The 19260-nt window shown below is 40.0% G+C and overlaps 1 protein-coding gene across 1 annotated transcript; it reads left to right on the top strand.

The window, feature by feature from the left end:
- Positions 1–164: 164 nt before the first annotated feature.
- Positions 165–18997, top strand: espl1 (extra spindle pole bodies like 1, separase). Its single transcript, XM_014408914.4, has 32 exons — positions 165–369; positions 513–601; positions 765–1067; positions 1162–1914; positions 2025–2126; positions 3095–3206; positions 3491–3618; positions 3839–4032; positions 4167–4409; positions 4572–4716; positions 5220–5379; positions 5484–5623; positions 6019–6153; positions 6241–6354; positions 6481–6655; positions 6783–6920; positions 7010–7166; positions 7361–7470; positions 7693–8837; positions 8932–9325; positions 9795–9926; positions 11387–11600; positions 11688–11881; positions 12077–12204; positions 12746–12868; positions 13053–13202; positions 13299–13466; positions 13620–13724; positions 13923–14038; positions 14122–14205; positions 15205–15369; positions 17965–18997. Exons 2-32 carry the CDS (start codon positions 521–523, stop codon positions 18164–18166), a joined length of 6510 nt encoding a protein of 2169 aa, XP_014264400.3. The 5' UTR covers positions 165–369; positions 513–520; the 3' UTR covers positions 18167–18997.
- The last annotated feature ends 263 nt before the right edge of the window (positions 18998–19260 follow it).

Genomic DNA, 19260 nt, shown 5'->3' with positions numbered 1-19260 from the left:
TTACTGCTTGTAATATTTTTCTTCATTTAAGATTTTGACAATGAGTTCTCAGTGTGATTTCTGCATTTTTCCGGCTAATGTACGATTTATATGCAGTGAGACTCAATAAAACTACGGTACCCATAATTCATTCTGTTTCCGGCTAAAACGGATGTCTTGTCGGATTGGTCTTCAACGATCTTTTAAAAACAGTGAGCGGGGGAGTAAATTCTGTGAGAGGAAAGCGGCGGACATTGATAGTAATTTTTTTAACGTACACTATTAAAAACAACATTACGCTATTGTGGAAATGTTGCTTATTGCGGGCAGCTAAAAACCTGTTTATCTACCGTACGCACAAAAAACATTTTTAAAGACGTCGACCTTCAAGTAAGTCGCAGTAACTGTTCTCGGTTAAAAGTCTGTTATAGCGTCATAGTGTATTGACGTTGTTGCTAACGCTAACTAGGCTAGCCACTGTGTTGAAATTTAAGTTATCTTTTATTTACTCTTGGCTAACGTGTTTTCCACAGCTGTCGTCATGAAGTGTTTAAAGGTGGACGAATACATCAAGCGGACTGCTTCCGTGAGAGAAACGGAACTTTTATTCCACGAACTCGAGGTTGGGACCAGTTTATTAAGAAGAATGCTATTAACTTTAGAATTCACGTTAAATTGCTAGTCTGACGCAAGCTGTTAATGTACCTATATTAATCCATTATTAATTGCCTCTACGTTCTCGATTTGAAAGCTGGATTTATTTATGTATGGTCTTTATTTTGCAGAATTATGTAAAGGGTAAGCCCGGGCTTCAGGGTCGCACACTGTGTGACCGGATCATCAGAGCTTGTAACCATCAACTTGGAGTTGGAGGCCTTGACTTGGAGCACATCGGTCAGTTGGTGAAACTGATGGAGCTTTCTCTTCATGGCTATGACATCTTTGCAGCACTTGTGCCTCAGAGCAACCCCTTATACATGGAAAAGATTGTTTTCCATATTGTCAAAAAGCTAAGCAGCATAGAAGTTCACACTCTGTGCAGCCACATAGCTGGACTACTTTACAGTCGTCTTTCTAAAGCCCAACAGGTATGCGTTGCTTTCTCTACAAGAGTGTCTTGTGAAGTATGTCTGACATTGAGTTGAAAAATTAATAATTTAACAAGATTTGTATTTTCTGTAGGATGAAGAAGACTACTGTGTTCTTGTGAGGAGCTGTTTTTCTGTGCTGTGGAACGGACTATCTGCTGCCAAAGACAAGAAAATCTTAAATCCTCAAGACAGACTGCGCTGCCAGATGCAGGCTTTGAGCTTTCTTTTGCTTTTGGACACTGAAAATGCAACTCCATCTCTGCCTAAAGCTGTCGTATACATTGAAGATATCATCACTGAATTTGAGAGTAGCTGTGGAGTGATGACAAAGGAGGATACCTCCATTCTTCTACAGGAAATGAACACACTTTTTAACACATGTTGGACTGGTGATCAAGACTCTGACAGGGATGGCTCAAAGCAGCGTGCAGCATCACGTTTTTACGTGCTTTCTGAAATGGTGCTGATTATATTGAAGGTGCTGTGTAAGGCTGGCCACCACAGGCTGGCCTCCTCCTTCCTGAGTGAAATTGAGAGAAAGGCCTCAGAGTTTCTTAGCTGTCAGTGTACAGCAGTGGTGCTTGCCAAATGGGGAGTAATGATTCATTCAACAGTGAAAGCAGGTGATGAGGCTCGCCAGGCTTTAACAGAGTGTGCTAGGGCCGTGAGATCAGTCTCTGGTAACCTGGGTGACAGAGAAGGTCATGCATTTCTGGAAGGGTGCAGCTTTGTTGTGTGGGCTGTCGACAGTGGGTATGACAAGGGTTTAAGTGGACCGGTGCTACTGGCTTTGTTTTCTTTTTTTGAGGAACACCAAGAGTGCGTAATGAGGATACTAAACAAGGTTAGCATTGCCTCTGACGAGTCAAAATAGGTTGAAGTTTGGAAAAACTGACTTTTTCCTGATTATAAGTGCTTTTTTTATTATTATTATTATTACATTTATTTTTTCAGAACTTGTCATGCCAGACCGAGTGCAGCAGACTACAGAAGTCACTTTGCTTCAGTATTTACAAAGGCTTTGAGTTTGCCTACGAGAGCATGCTTGCATCTGAGGTAAGTAGGGATGGGTAGAGTGACAACATAACATTGTTTTGATTATGTTTTTCAAGGAAAGTAACAAAACTAAGACCCAACTAGATATTTTCTCTTATAATTACATTGTGCTGTTAATAACTTTCTTTTGCTCTTCTTCTTTTACTGTTGTTGTTTTGTTGTTGTTGATTTTGTTTTTTAATTTAGCAAAGAAGAAAGAGGGGGAAAAAAATAAATAAATAATGGATTGGATTTATATAGCGCTTTTCAAGGCACCCAAAGCGCTTTACAATGCCATTATTCATTCACTCTCACATTCACACACTGGTGGAGGCAAGCTACAGTTGTAGCCACAGCTGCCCTGGGGCAGACTGACAGAAGCGAGGCTGCCATATCGCGCCATCGGCCCCTCTGGCCAACACCAGTAGGCAGTAAGGTAAAGTGTCTTGCCCAAGGACACAACGACCGAGACAGAGAGCCCGGGGATCGAACCGGCGACCTTCCGGTTACAGATACGCTTCCCAACCCCCTGAGCCACGGTCGCCCTTTGCCAATACTTATACCAGTATGCAGTTAGAGCTGTGGGGATTAGAACGACTGCAGGAGGGGCATGGATGACCAGGGAAAAATATAGAATGATTTTTATTTATTTATTTTTTCTCTTAAACTGAACTTGGAAAGTTCTTGCTTTATAGCTTCTTTTTTTCTTTTTTTTTTAAAGTAAAACATTTTGGTAAACAAATTCAAAAAGAGAAAGCCGCTTGTTAACCACTGTTATAGATAATAGAATTGCTCTGGTTTATTACTGTTTGAGTTGTGCACATACAGTCAAAGGTGTTTCTGTAGATGATGATGGTGTTGGCAAAACTGAAAAATCATATATTTCTGTGTGGTTGTTTTTTTGTTTTTTTTTTGTTTTGTTTTGTTTTGTTTTTTCCCAGTTCTGATTGTACTTGGTTTAACTGTTGGTTGTGATTTGTTGTACGTAGCTGGAGGACAGTGACACACTGGAAAGAGTGCTGCTCTACTGCCAAGCCACAGCTGGACTGATGATGACAGAACTGCATAAACTGTCTAGTGAAAACCTTGTCATCAAAGCAGGTGATTTTCTGTTATTAATGTTGTCAGTTCACTTGAAATGAAATTATATGAAAGGGTTCCTTAAATTATACCATACTTTAGATAGAAGGATTTTTCCTGACGGGCATAAATGAAACGTCAGGTAACAAAACTGCTTTTAAAGAATGTAATTACATGAAAGTTTTGTTGACTTTCTTTTGTCTCTAGCTCAAATAAGAAATACCATGAGGTAAATAGTTCAGTTTATTTGGTCAGGGTTTTTGTGCCTTTTTTTATTTGTCATTTTGTGTTCATGTGTCTTCTAGTAATTGCTGTGAGCAACTTGGCTTGTGGGTTGTACAACAGACGTCTCTATGACAAAGCCTTTATCCTAGTTGAAATCCTCTGCAGGGATCTGTGCAAAAATTGCCCTGCCTCTCTCTCTGTGGATAGGGTAAGTGTTCTTTAATGATTGTGTAATCTTATATCTCTGGTCATATTTTGTAGTGAGGCACAGCTAGGGGAAAATTTGGGGGTTTATGACTAACATTAGTATGCAGACTGCAGCAGTTGGTTTACGAATGAAACCAACGTAATGTATGGGAAATTTATTATATTTGCTAAATATTTGCAGTACTTTCTTTAAAATGTCTGTTTTTACGGTTTGTGATCAGTTGAGCCGGCCCTTCATGCTGGCTGTGCAAACTTCACGGCGGACTGGGCAGTATGATCGAGCTCTGGACTGGGTGATCCTGTGGCTGAAGGCTTTGGGGGACAAAATCACTGCTCACATGACTGAACCTGTATCGCTGTGGGTGAAAACAAAGACTGATGCAGCGTGTAATTCTGAAGAAGACATTAGGCTCAGGTACAAACAAGGACTAATGAAGTGACTTTTATTGTATGCTTGTCTTAGATTTGTCTTTTCTAACTATTAAATGAGTAGAATATTGATTTAACAAAAGATAAATGCTTGTTTTGTGTTGGCCATTTCTTGAGCAGGACGTTGCGTGACGGTTTTGGTCCTGATGTACCTGATGAGAATGTAATGTTGCGCCTTTTGGAGGAAGAGCTTAGTGCTTACAAGGAGATGCCAGGAGATACAGCCCAGGAACGGTACAACACTCTGTGTGATCTGTTGGATATCTGTCACGAGGAGAGTTCCCATATACATCTGCGGGCTGTTTACCTCTGTGAAATGGCCAAAGTTGTGTGCTTCCAGGATTTCAGTGAACAGACTGACTGGTAAGAACTTTTTTTTTTTGCACCAGTTCTAATGAACTCTGGTCCTTGAGAGACAAAACACATTCTTTAGTGTACCACCAAACTGTGTACTTGGGTTATCACCATCTATGGAAAGTAAATGTTTTCTCTGTGCTCATTATGTTATATTATTTGTGTACACAGCTCAGCAGTGGATTTTATTCACGAAGCTCTACGACTTCTTGATGAAGAACCAGAGACTCCAGAGAATGCAGACAAACTGAAGGATGACAAAGCCCATGCTTTGCTATGGCTTTACATCTGCACTCTGGAGAAGAACCTTCAGGAGGTGAGCGCTGTGTCATCAATCATCTGCTTGTTTTTGTGGATTGCTGTTGTTTGTTTGCACAAAGGTGTGAGAAGGAGTAAAACTGAAAGTGTAAAGTCCGGTTTGCATAGTGGAAGCCATGAGAGGTTATTTAGAGGTCCCTATTCAAATGAATGGGAAGAGAGACATATATTTTAATTTTAAGAGAACTGTGTATGGAATCAGCAGTTGAGTCCAGTAAAGACCAGACATCAAAGTCTGATGACTTTGTCCCGAAATACTTTTTAAAAGCTTTATACTCTGCATGTGCACGTGCACAGTTTCATGATATGTTTCACGAACATAAGTGGCTAAGCTGTTTCCCAGTTCAGCAGTCGATTGGCTCTTTAGAGAAGGACAGCAGCCATATTAGCTTGCCTCCTCGTTTTATATAATGTTTCTGGTGTTAGTTTGATACTTCTTATTTGTTTGTGTTTGGATTAATTGTTGCTTGTTTTTTTTTTTTTCTTTCTTTTTTTAACCAGGCCATTGATAGTGACAGAAAAAGGAAAGAGCTGCGTGAGCAGACACAGTGTGTGACCAGTTCCATAGGAAACAATGATTTTGATTATGAAGACAAGCAGAAAACACAGGACAGTATTCCGGTTTATGAAGGGCTGCATTTCAACCTGACTGCAGAGCACAGTAAGAAATTTTTTTTCCCCCCGTCAGTCAAATCTAAACTGATTGTTTGTTACTGGATATGTTTGTGTGATATTTACAGTCCTCCTTGTTTTTTTTGTCTTCAGAGTTGTGTCAGCCGTTGGAAAGCGCTTTGGATATTTGGACCACTATTTTTCAGAGTGAAACCCTGCCTTCTGTCAGAGAGCCAAAAGAGACATGTCGTTCCATTGGTGTGACTGCATCACTGTTCAGACTCATGGGAAAGGTAACAGCACAGGATGTGTAAAATGTTTTCTTTATGCTCCGTTTTGCTAATATCAGTCATTCTAGAAGCACATTTTGCCACTTGGTAACCAATGAAAAATTAATTGGTTGAACATGTTTTTGGTTTTTTTTTTTTTTTTGAAGCTGCACTGTAATGGTATGTTTGCTGTGTTGCAAGAATATTCACTGACCATGTTTTTGTTTCCAGCAAGTTATCTAAACACCAATTCCATCCACTTAAAAAAAGAAAAAAGGAAGAAAAAAAAAAGAAGGCATGATTGAATCCTTTTGTGTGTTAAATAATAATTATGTTAAATAGTTATGATATCAAACTTTACCAGAATAAGTGTATGGCCAGAGAGATTTCTTGTAACTGTTTTGTTTTCTGTTGTTTAGCCTCTCCAGGCTTTGAAGGCTCTCCAGATTTTGACGGACTTCTCAAGGAAACTGGCTGATAACGAGGCCTGTGCCAGCTCGCTCATTCATTCAGCCAGTATTCTTCTTGATTTGGGCTCCACAGAACTGGCGCAGGTAATGCATGCCGTTTAGTAACCTTTCTTACTTTATATGCTTTTGTTTAATAAGAGACAATATCCAAATGCGCCATATTGTTTTTAGACACAGTTAGACCAAGTGGAATCAGTTCTCCCAAGTAACACAGCAGAGGGATCTTCATCCTTGTCCTTACTGGCAATCCTGGTGAAAGCTCAGTGCCATTACAACAATGGGCAGGTATGTAGCATTCTTCACATTAATCCACTGATTTTGATTTTCCTAAAACATATTATTCTTGCAAGTTATCATTGTTGGCGGGATTTTGTCTTTTAATTGCCCTTCTTGCGTTTGCTCCCATTTCAGATTGACTGTGGACTTCGCTGCCTTATTGAAGTGCTGAAGGAACTAAAGCAGCAGCAGAAACAGTCAAAAAGCTGGTACTTGCTGCGTGCACGGACTCTGCAAACATGCGCTTCTTTTTTGAGCATAGATGCAGCTCTGCTTCCCCAAGTTCAGAAAAATCTTATAATGGAACAAGGTTAGAAGCACTTGCAACTCTTTCTTGAGCCAGATGGCCTTGTGTGTTTTTAATTTTGCATTGTTAGAATATGGCGAAGAAGTTTTCACCTATAGTATGTATGTATGCATGTGTATGTATCTCTTAGGTATAAGTACTTCAGATGGTGCCCTGTACGAGAGCCTAAAGCTTCTTTGCAGCCTTCTGGTTACTTTGGTAGGAAAGGGCCTCTATGGGACTACCACCAGCAGCAACAGTAGCACAAACGTGGTTTTCATCAACCAGGGTATGTTTGTCCCTCATTCTGAAAGTCATTGGTGCTTGTTTTGCCTCTTGTAACTGTCTTCCTATTCCCTTCTTATCCCCTATGAGCAGGAGATAACCTGGCACTTAAGTGGCAGCTGCTTGCAGAACTGCTAAACTGTTCTAAGAAGATGGTGTCTGTGAGGAGCGACTGCGGGGCCATTAATGACGCCAGACTACAGTGTCTAGAAGCCTTGAAACTGGCCATAAAACTTCAAACACTCAGCCAGTATGTACATGTACATCTTAGTGAGTTAAAATGCAGTTTTTATGAGATATTTGTCTATATGCTTTCTACATTGGTGATGTTAATGTATTGAAGTGACATTTTTATTGTGGCTTGTTTTGGTTTTTTTTTTACACTGAGCACAGTAAATTATGAATTCCTGTTAACAGTGTTTTATTTTGTTGTTTGTTTTGTAGATGTTCCGAGTTGCTGGTGATGAAAGCAGAGTTGGAGCTGATGCAGGGAGAAAAAGATGAAAGTAGAACTGATTTGGACATCGTCAGAAACCTTCTGGAGCGCTCCACAGGTCTGTAAATGTATAGCTCCAACACATGGGGCCAGATGTTAGTTTAATAGTGTTGACTTCCAATAAAAGGTAATGATATGATCACAACTGAAATGTTGCTTTTCATGTTATTGAGTCACAATAGACAATGAGACTGGACTTACCAGAGGCCACGTGAAATTATAAAATATGTTGCAAGGTTGTTGTTTTGTAACTTTTTTTTTTTCTTTTGTTTTCCCAAAGACTTTTCTGATCAGGTGCAGAGGGCTGAAGTGAAAATCAAGCCAAGGAAAGGTCGTCCTGTCCAGAGACCTCAGTCTCCTCTTCCAACCATAGAGGATGATCTCAAGGACATCTTGAGCACCAGGTGGACCTCCAAAGAGCCTATAGTGAAGGATCTGTCCGGCTCTCCACCTCTCAAAGCCCTGCCTCACCGCTGGCTGTCGTCACTGACCCATGAACCTGAATGTCAGTGCCCTTGCTGCTCTGAACCCTGTCTAGGTCGTGCCACTGCTCGCTGGGCAGCTGCACAAGCTGATCTGCTTCTTCAGCTGGATCCGAATGACACCAGTGTCAGCTCCAAACTTCAATGGGCAACATTATCCCGCTCTAAGACTGTTACTGCCAAACTTGGAGTAAAATTGGCTAAACTCTTCCCTCTGTACAATACTGGCAAGCATATTTCTAAACCCTCCCTAATGCAGGATATAGTTGGCCGTGTTTATCTGCACATGGCTTTGTCTGGGGTAGATCCGAGCCTTACCAAGGTCTGTGCTATATGGAAAATACTGGAAGCTGGGTTAGCTTTTGTTGAGTCTACACCTTCTCCAATGCTAAGGCCTGTGAGAGCAGGCCTAATGACAGCCAAAGCCATTGCATCCCTGATAAGCTTGGCTGCCAAAAACGAATGCACTCCTGAGGAGCTCTTCTCAAAAGCTTGGACTTGGAATATGCCGAAAGAGGGCAAAGACCTGAAATCAGAACAGAAAAATGATCCTCCTGCATCTGTACTGAAAAAATCTAAAGACGTCATTAAAAACTCAGTTACTGCTGATCCAAAAAAGGAGGCAAAGAAGACCAGGTCTGTCAAACCTAAGATTCAAGTCACAAGCTCCTCAACCAAAGAAAAGAGTCAGGTTCCTATCACACCAGTAACTGTAAAGTCTTATCCTTTTGTTAAAGAGCTCAGCTCTTATGACTTCAACACAGCAGTACCTACTTTGGCCCTTACTCCTGTACAGATGGTAAGATGCCCTGCTTCAGTGCAGAAACCATCAAGGACTGCTCCTAAGCTACAGTTTCATGTGTATGAAGAGTTGTCTCCAGTTCAAGGCAAAGCTCAGCCTGTGCCTGCTGCTCCTAAACGAACAAAGAAATCCCGTTTCAAGGTAAGCATCTAATGATGTGAGATTTTATTATTTCATGATGTGCACTCCAATTTTATGCAAAAATAAGAAAAATGTCTTTAAATTTTAATTATAGGTGGAATTTAGTGATGAAAGCGACTCAGAGGCTAATGCGCAGGCAGAGCCCAAAGTAAAAGCTGAAGCCTCTAAGACACGAACAACTGCTAGGAGAGCTGGCCACAATACCAAAACAACCCCAGATGCACCTGCAGAGAAGGTTCCCCCCAAGAGGCAGGTTAGAGGAAAAAAAAGCACCGTGGTCCCTCGTGCTGCTTCTTCTGAGGACGAGACATTGGTCTGTCGGCCTGGTTCAACAAGAAGAACCAGAAAACAAGTTTCCGCAGCTGCTGTGGAGGAACCAGACACAATGAGGACCATTGAGGAGGAAACTCCAGAAATTCTGGACATGAGCATTGAACAACTTAGGACATCAGATGCTGAGGACAATTCAGCTGCAAGTAAAGATAACAGTATGTATTTTGTGCACATTTTGGAACATCTACATGTCAGTCATTCACATGTATTGCTGTTTTGTTTTTAAATTACATCAGTGAATTCAGATTACAGAGAAGTTTCTCCCTAACTCCCTTGTCAGTAAAGTGCGTAGTTGTAGTTTTCACAACATTTACTTGAGGAACAAATATCCGCAAGCAAATACAAATATCGATAATTCAATTCAATTTTATTTATATAGCGCCAAATCACAACAAAAGTCGCCTCAAGGCGCTTCATAGATACAGAGAAAAACCCAACAATCATATGACCCCCTATGAGCAAGCACTTTGGCGACAGTGGGAAGGAAAAACTCCCTTTTAACAGGAAGAAACCTCCGGCAGAACCAGGCTCAGGGAGGGGCGGCCATCTGCTGTGACCGGTTGGGGTGAGAGAAGGATAGTGGTCACTATAGTCTCTAACAGAATATCTTGACTGTTTCTCCAGACGTGGATTTTGAGGTGCTGCGGAGGGATATGTGCGGTAATCTGGAGAGCGATGAGCTGTTGGTTCTCAGAAGCAGAGGTCATCTGAGAGAGAATGCACAAATCCACCTCTCTCATGCAGACAGCAGGCCAGGTGAGCCAATATCAGATGATGCAGTATTAATAATGGACTGGATTTTATACTTGTATCTTATGATTGTTTTCCTTTTGCTGGCACCCAATGTAAAATGAGTTCAAGTACTATAAAGGAAGGGTTGCTTTATAAAGTAAAACAAGGGCTATGATACCACGATAGGGCTGCTCAATTAATCGAATTTTAATCACGATTACGATCTGGGCTTTCAACGATCATTAAAAATGACTGAGCCGATTATTAGCCCCTCCCTCATTTATCCGCGACACCTTAAAGGCCGGTCCGTGAAAATATTGTCGGGCATAAACCGGTCCGTGGCGCAAAAAAGGTTGGAGACCGCTGATTAAGAGGACCCGAGGGAAGCTCTGAAAGCTAAGCAGAAGTTAGTTGGAGAGTGACTGCCGTTGGTTGAAAAGAGAGTTTAAAAAAAAAAAACTTCAGTGGTGTTGCACACTATGTTATATTATTTTTTTTAAAGTCATTGTTAACCCTTTAAAGCCGGTCAGAGCAGCACGCTCCGTTTTGCGTAACTATTTTTAAATCCCTATAGAACCTGAACCGTGTAAGCTAGCGCAATAATTTGTTTTGCATATGAAACCGGAGGAGTTGTACTTACATCTGATGCCATCAGCTTGTCCTCGGTCACGGTTTCGTTCCACATATAGCTTTGCAAAAATTGCATAAAAAGCGCTTGCAGGAACAAAAACATAATATTCCAGAAACACGCTTTGCCGTTCCTATCAGCTGTTCGTAACACTTCCCACAGTAAAATGATGCACATGCTGTTTTCTTTGCAAATTTGCATCATAGGATTGTTTTTTGTTTTTCCTGCAGTATATAAAAATTGCTGTATCTCCAAAATAAAACTATGAAGACACTCAAAATAAATTTCCTGTTGTTGTAAACTATTTTTTGCAACTTTATTGTATTTAAAGTTTTGAGGGATAAACCTCTTAAATTTCTCCAAGTAGAAATATATGTAAACAAAACAAAAGCGATTTTCAATTTTTTTTGTAGTTTATTGCACTTTTTTGCAATTTATGTAATTACTATGGACTTAATGCATACATATTATTAAAATATGGGCTATAACAGTTGTATTGATGTATAGCAACTTGAAATGCTCCCACAAATGGCACTACAGCATGTAAAAAAATAATATAAGCTCTGGTGGACTTGGTTCTATAGTAGGTCTTAAAGGGTTAAATAAATATCGTCAAATAATCGTGATCTCAATTTCAGTGAAAATAATCGTGATTATCATTTTTGCCATAATCGAGCAGCCCTATACCACGACTGTAAACCAGATTTGTATGTTAACACTGTTTTTAAGTTTTAAAATGTAATTATCTGATCCAAAGTGTCAAAAAAGGGCCACAACAATAGAAAAATAAACATGGAAGTAATATATTAGATGTGGAGTCCCTAATGAAGTTTCATCCTTAACATCTTTTTTTCAGACAATCTCACTTTGGAGGATGTTCAGTCATTGCTCCGTTCAGCGTGGTTGACTCTTCAGCACTTCCCCCCTCCCACTCTTTATCCGACCCTGTGTGCTCTTTTGGCCTTGACCACGGGACAGCAAAACTCTATAACCACAGCAATGCTACATAGCCATTCTGTGGGCATCACAAGTCGGCATCGCACAATCAGGCATATAGCCAGTTGTCTCAAGTAAGCACCTGTAATATGAAGTGTCAATTTATGATTTTCCACTCATGACATTCTATTTTCTGACACCCGTCATTTCTATTGTAATAGAAAGCTGAAAAAGGCTTCCAGTGAGCTGGAGGACAAGATGCATACTCTGAGTCTGAATGAGCTCACTCAGACTGTGTGTGAACAGAGGCTGGCTCAGATGGAGAACATCTTTTTATTCCCAACAGCTGACCCCTCGACTTTTCCAGAGACCCACGGCCAAGAGTTTATCCAACAAATCCAGCACCTTCCTTCAGGTAGAATAATACTTTCTTTGATTTCTCTTGCTACCCTGACAGCAGTGAGCGTCTTCTATTTTAGCATCCATAGCCCAACTATGTCAGAATCTTTAGCATTTGAAAGGCTAAGCTAAGTAAAAGCAGAGTTTGCATTATCAATGTGACCTAAATAACATCATTTGACAGTTTCTCTGTCTATACTTTCTGTTTTAGGAGTGACTGCATGTGTCATGTCTGTAATGGGAGTCAAACCAGGAGAAATGAGCAACAGCATCATGCTGACACGTCTGGAGAAAAGTTCTGCTCCTGTCACAGTTTATATTGACACATCTAAACAAAAGGTGAAGGTTTTCAGCAGACTGTTAATCTATTTTCTTCCTTCAAAGCAAATACATTTACAATTAATGCAAAATGAAAATGTAAACTAACATAGTTTTTACCTCTCAGCCATAAAAAGACTGATGGGGTATTACCACCCAACTTTGTGAACACGATAACATGAACAAGGAGACGTAAGATTTTTATACCATAAGTGTATCTATTAAAAATCTCAGACAACTTTGTCTCGTCAACGTCAGAGGTCAAGTTTTCTGAAAGTCTTGTGAATGCAATAGCTTAAGAAAGAAGTCACCTAGGATTTTCAAATTCATAGCACAGGTGCATCTACTAGGGAGTTTAAATCTAGAAACAATCAAGTAAGGGAATTTTATTACTGTCATAATCTGACGCCTGAATTTAAATACTTTGTTTGGTTCTGTGACTTCATGCCTCAGTCGTGACACTCAACAGCAGCAGCCCCAGTGCTTTGTCCAGCTTTGTTTATAAGACCTTTAAATCATATTTTTAACAGACAATGACTAACTTTGACTTTCTGTTGTGCAGCATCCCATTAGCCAGTTAGTCCAGGAGATGGATAGTATTCTGGTCGAGCAGAAGGTTGTGAGCTGTGTGTCTGAGAAAGCCAAGTGGTGGGAGGGCCGCAGGACTCTCGACTCTCGAGTTGAGGTCAGTATTACAGATAAATGACGTTGCTGGACTTCATAGTGCCTGCATTATTCACCTACTTTGATTTTGTTAAACAGTCATTTAGACCAAAAAGTGTCATAGAAACAAAATTTCTATGAGCAATGTGAATTGCTGTTTTAGAGCGTTCTTTTAAAGTGAAAACATTTTGCTATCTCACCTTCAGCAACTCTTGAAGGACATGGAGAAGTTGCTTGGATGCTGGAGAACCTTCCTTCTACCCCTTTCACTGGATGCTGAGCTTTCCAAACAGACCCAACACCTTTACAAGGCATTATCTGCAAGGGGGGTGCCAGTGCAAGAAGAGATGTTGAAGGTGGTGTTTTTTTGTTTGTTTTTGTTTCATTTCCATGGATCTTTAACATCAGGTTAATCGATTATTCTGACCACTAATGCCTCTGACTTGTCTTAGGTTCTGCTTTCTGCATCTCCTGTGCTATCTGAAGACGATTTGAAAAGATTCACTCTAGGAGTTTCTCCACAGTGGGACACTGAGTGTGATCAGCTTCTTCACACTGCTGTGTCCCAGCTCTTACAGAGGGATGAGCCCCGAAATCATGTGGTTCTAATCCTTGACAAGGTTGGTTTCATCATCTCTGTGAAATACTGAATTCACTTTTATAGCTAATGCAGGCATGTGTGTCACTACAAGTTGAAAAGCATCACTGCATTGTATCACTTGTGAGAAGACAAAGTATTTGCTGCTTATCAGCTTTTGTGCTTTTTGCTGCAGTACCTTCAGAAGTTGCCATGGGAGAGCATTCCCGTCTTAAAGTCTAGCTCTGTAAGTCGGATGCCTTCTCTGCACTCGCTGCTTGGACTGAGCATTCAAAAAGAGGTATGATTAAGCTCTATAACTGTCAGGTAGGACTCATACATGTATGTTAAGGCGTTTAACATTCACACCTCTCATTAACTGCAATGCTAATAAAGACATTCCCATGCTGTCAAGGATTAATGCAAAGTGTCTGTATTGCTAATGAAATAGTTGATTTCAATAGTCGCAATGTTATCATTATTTCAATCATTCTTTTAGACTGACTCCGAGTCTATTTTGAGGCGTGGTGTGGATGCAAAGAAAGTGTTTTATGTGCTCGATCCTGATGACAATTTAGGAAACTCCCAGGAGCGTTTCAAAGACTGGTTTTGCAGGTGAGACTGAAACATATCAGTAATTGAGCACAAGTCCATGCATAAATGTTTTTCATCAGTTTAGTTTTCTATTCTCATTAAAGCAAACCGGACTGGGAAGGAGTGTGTGGAGTTGCACCTGCCTTGGGCCGACTAGAAGAAGCTGTTTCTACAAAAGACGTCTACATGTGAGTTTCAGTTTTTCAAGTAAAAATTAACTACTGATTCAAACCCCTTTGTTTGAACATTTTTCTCTCTTCAAGATTCACTTTAAAATTCTTTAAAAAGAAAAAAAAAAAGGGTCTCCCTTAAAAACACATTAAAACCAATAATGTCAACCTGAATGAACTACATATATATACATACTTGTAAAAAATTAATTCTGTAAGCAGACCACTAAGCACTGTGACGGACTCCAAGGCACTTCATCACTTGGGTAATACTCTCATCTTGGCAGCATCATGCTATTGGTGTACCTGTCAGGGCTTAAAGGAAAGAGGTTGGGGTGAAAGTTTTTCTATTAGTAAAAATAATTCAGCCACGGTCTTGTTGGAGTAGCTTGAGGACAAGTCTGGTTTTACCATCGTTGTTGCTAACGACAACCCGTAAAAACAGGCGCTTGTCCGTCTGTAGTGTGGTTATATTAAATATAAGAGAAAGAGAGAACTTTAAGAAATTAATATAGCCACTACAGTGACCATCAGAACGATGAAAAAAATATTGTTTTATTTTGCGACACCACGAAACAAACGATAGCGTAAAATGAAACAATAGACGTTTTTATATCGTCATCCGATATATATCATTATATCGAACAGCCCTATGTAGAGATGTGTACAAAAAGACCCAAAGCTTAATGTGCTACTTTGAGGGCCTTCTGGAGATAAGTAAGGGGCAGTGTGCAGAAAGTGAAGGTGTCTGGATGGTGACCCTGAGCTTTACTGTAGATGGTTCACACTGGGACTGATTTCTTAATCAAAAATAAAACTTTCTCTTTGTCAAACATATAATAGTCATTCTATTTTACATAATTAGGGCTTGTTTTTCGTAACATTCAGTTCTGTCAACAGATTTCCATCCATCTTTTTTTACCTTGTATTTCTATTTTATTTTTTTTATTTTTATTTTTTTCTTTCTGTTCGTTTTGCGAGTTTCACTTTTTTTAATCTATCTCTCCATGATTTTAGTTATGTGGGCCATGGAGCAGGAGCCCGATTCCTGGACAGCCAGGCTGTTCTCAAACGGCCGCTGAGGGCAGCATCTCTGCTGTTTGGCTGCAGCAGCGGAGCCCTGGCTGTCCGGGGGCAGCAGGAAGGAAATGGCATTGTGCTAAATTACATCATAGCAGGCTGGTAAGATATTTTTGCATTTTCATTCATGTGCAGCTGAATGAAAACTGGATAACGTGATCATATGAAATGCACAGCATTTCCTTTTGATGGCTGAAGCAAGTTATAATAGCTGATGTGAAACCTTTTCATTGTATGCATTTATTTTTAACTTGTGCACTACAAAGTACTTATGATTACAACCTAAAAACAAAAATTTAAATAAAGAAAAATAAACATAAATAATATATTTTTTTAATACTGCTGTTGCAGATTTAATTGCAATTTTTTTGAAACAAACTGTTGTTAACAGAAGGAATATTTGGGAATCTTATGTACAGAGTGGGCCATTTATATGGATACACCGTAATAAAACGGGAATGGTTGGTGACATTAAAGTCCTGTTTGTGGCACATTAGTATATGTGAGGGGGCAAACTCCTCAAGATGGGTGGTGACCATGGTGGCCATTTAGAAGTCGGCCATCTTGGATACAACTTTTGTTTTTTCAATAGGAAGAGGGCCATGTGACACATCAAACTTATTGGTAATGTCACAAGAAAAACAATGGTGTGCTTGGTTTCAACGTAACTTTATTCTTTCATGAGTTATTTACAAGTTTATGACCACTTATAAAATGTGTTCAATGTGCTGCCCATTGTGAATGTGAATATAAACAATAGGTTGTTTTGTTTTTTTTATATACAGTAATTACATAAACAAACACAGTTGTGTCTGAGAGTCAAATTGAGTCACTTATATCCAGTGAACTGTTCAAGTTTGTCAGAAAACTGCATACTGACTTTATTTAAGGGATAATTTTAAGGCAATACAAGGCTTATTTTGTAAACTGACAGAAATCATTTTAATAAAGAACAGTGGTCCCTAAATCTAAAAAATAGAATCTAATGGATGTACATTTGTTTTTATAAATACAGGTAAAATATCTTGTTTCAATCAAAATCTATTTTGACTGCAGTTCCTTCTCAGCTGCTTGCTTTGGCTTCACATAACAAGTTAATCCATTTATACTTCTCCCACTCTTCACACACTGATAGCAACACCGCAGGAGAAATGCCAGCACAGGCATCCGGTATCCGTAGTTTCAGGTGCTGTACATCTCGTATCTTCACACTATAGACAATTGCCTTCAGATGACCCCAAAGATAAAAGTCTAAGGGGGTCAGATCGGGAGACCTTGGGGGCCATTCAACTGGCCCACGACGACCAATCCACTTTCCAGGAAACTGTTCATCTAGGAATGCTCGGACCTGGCACCCATAACGTGGTGGTGCACCATCTTCTGGAAAAACTCAGGGAACCTGCCAGCTTCAGTGCATAAAGAGGGAAACACATCATCATGTAGCAATTTCAAATATCCAGTGGCCTTGAGGTTTCCATGGATGAAGAATGGACCCACTATCGTTGTACCCCATATACCACACCAAACCATCACTTTTGTTGTTCCAACAGTCTTGGAGGGATCCATCCAATGTGGGTTAGTGTCAGACCAATAGCGGTGGTTTTGTTTAACTTCACCATTCACGTTAAAGTTTGCCTCATCACTGAACAAAATCTTCTGCATGAACTGAGGGTCCTGTTCCAATTTTTGTTTTGCCCATTCTGCAAATTCTGTGTGCCAATCTGGGTCATCCTCGGTGAGATGCTGCAGCAGCTGGAGTTTGTAAGGGTGCCATTTGTGAGTAGCTAATATCCACCGAAGGGATGTTCGACTAATGCCACTCTCCAGTGACATGAAAGTTAGCGAGCAGTTTGCTGACTGTAGCATGGGAGATGGGTGGTCTCGTAGGGCGTCTTGCATTGAAATCTGCTGCAATGACCCGGTTACTGCGTTCACCAGATATCAACACAATTTCGATCCGCTCCTCACGTGTTAACCTCTTCGACATGTCAATGGCTGTGAACAAAGAGAAACTTGTAAATGACTCATGAAAAAATAAAGTTACGTTGAAACCAAGCACACCATTGTTTTTTCTTGTGACATTACCAATAAGTTTGATGTGTCACATGGCCCTCTTCCTATTGGGGGAAAAATTCAAAAGTTGTATCCAAGATGGCCGACTTCTAAATGGCCACCATGGTCACCACCCATCTTGAGGAGTTTGCCCCCTCACATATACTAATGTGCCACAAACAGGACTTTAATATCACCAACCATTCCCATTTTATTACGCTGTATCCATATAAATGGCCCATCCTGTAGAGCAGGGGTGTCAAACTCAAATACACAGTGGGCCAAAATTCAAACTGGAACAAAGTCGCGGGCTAACGTTAATATTTATTGAAATATATTTATTCCTCCAGATATAAGAATGAATCTTTTCTTATGGACTCAAACACGTTTGCTGAAAAACTGAATATGGAACAAGCAAAGCTTTATACTAAACAATATATATATTAGCTGTATAATACCAGTAGGCCAGCTCTGATAGTAATTTGGTATGGCTTCGCGGGCCAAATGTAAGTAGGCTGCGGGCCAAATTTGGCCCGCGGGCCAGAGTTCGACACCTATGCTGTAGAGTATCTAGTTTGTAACATGTCTTATGGTCATCATCCTTTTGATTTTTTTCTTTTTTTTTTTTTTGTTTGCTTGTTTTAGCCCATTCATCTTGGGAAATCTCTGGGATGTCACAGATCGGGATATTGATCGCTTCACCAAGGCCTTGTTAGAGTCGTGGTTTTCTGCTGGCTCCGGGGCACCACTCCTCGACTTCATGGGGTCGTCTCGGCAGGCCACTCACTTGAAATATCTGATAGGCTCTGCGCCCGTGGTATACGGGCTGCCAGTGCACTTATCATAGGGAGCCACTGAGGGTTTTTTTTTTTTTTTTTTTTTTTTTAATGCATTTTGAGTATAACATTATAAAAAAATGTTATATAACCATTGTTTTGATTATCTTTTTTTGTGTGTGTCAATATGTTTTAAATAACTTAGGATTTTATTTTATTTTTTTTAATTCATCATTAATGTATAGAATGAACTCCTTTATAAAATATAATAAATGTTTTTTTCACCCACAATCTGTCGGTGCCCTGTTAATTATGTAAAGAAATGAAGCCCAGATCTGTCTCCACAATTATCAGATCTCAATCTCTGGGAGTTGGTTGACCAGGAGATTGGTATGATGGATGTGCAGCAGACAAATCTGCAGCAACTCTGTGATTCGTTCATATTTAAATGGAATAACATTTCTGAGGAATGTTTCCAGCACCTTGTTGAATCTATGCCACGAAGAATGAAGGCAGTTCTGAAGGAAAAAGAGGGTCCAACCCAGTACTAGCAATGTTTATTTAATAAAGTGGCCAATGAGTGTACATTGAACCTGGTGCCTGTGGTACCTGACATATTTACATAAAGCTCTCTACCTTAAACCAATACAAAAAAAGAAGAGTAACGGTATAAAAGTGTTTGACACGAAAAATGTCTTCAGAAAGGAGCCCCCCATAGCCCATCTTCTCGTATCACTGCTGAATGTTTTTCTAGTCACTGTTTTGAACTTTGCACCCATGGGGCATGCATGGTGTTATTTCTTTGGAATAAATTATTTTTTAACAGCAGTTGGTGGATGTCCACACTTTCTGGGTGCTCTTGCAGTTTTAGTTTTATTTTGTCACAAGCACAAAAAATAAATTTTATATAGGGCCTATATCCAGCAATATTTTTCTTCTTCTTTTGGCCTGAGCAGATTGAAAGCAGATCATCTGCCTGCATCACACTCTATCCCAGGAATCCCCTGTCACACAAACCCTCTGCATACCATCCTTAACTACATCCATGAATATTTTCTGTTGTCTTTCTCTTCTCCTGCTGCTTGGCAGTTCCATCTTCAAGATCCTTTGTCTGATACATCTGCCATCTCCCCTTTTCGCAGGTCTAAACCATCTCAGCTTTACC

The sequence above is a fragment of the Maylandia zebra genome, linkage group LG5 (assembly GCF_041146795.1).
Source record: "Maylandia zebra isolate NMK-2024a linkage group LG5, Mzebra_GT3a, whole genome shotgun sequence".
NCBI lineage: Eukaryota > Metazoa > Chordata > Actinopteri > Cichliformes > Cichlidae > Maylandia > Maylandia zebra.
Note: the sequence above shows the minus strand (reverse complement) of the source record. Positions and strands in the feature narration are given on the sequence as shown.

Excerpts from the sequence above, each read along its gene's own strand:
- espl1 (XM_014408914.4), top strand. The coding sequence starts at position 521 with ATGAAGTGTTTAAAGGTGGACGAATACATCAAGCGGACTGCTTCCGTG. Across the intron at positions 4,717-5,219 it reads TGGAGAAGAACCTTCAGGAG|GCCATTGATAGTGACAGAAA; the intron begins GTGAGCGCTGTG and ends TTTTTTAACCAG. Across the intron at positions 13,725-13,922 it reads GACTGAGCATTCAAAAAGAG|ACTGACTCCGAGTCTATTTT; the intron begins GTATGATTAAGC and ends TCATTCTTTTAG.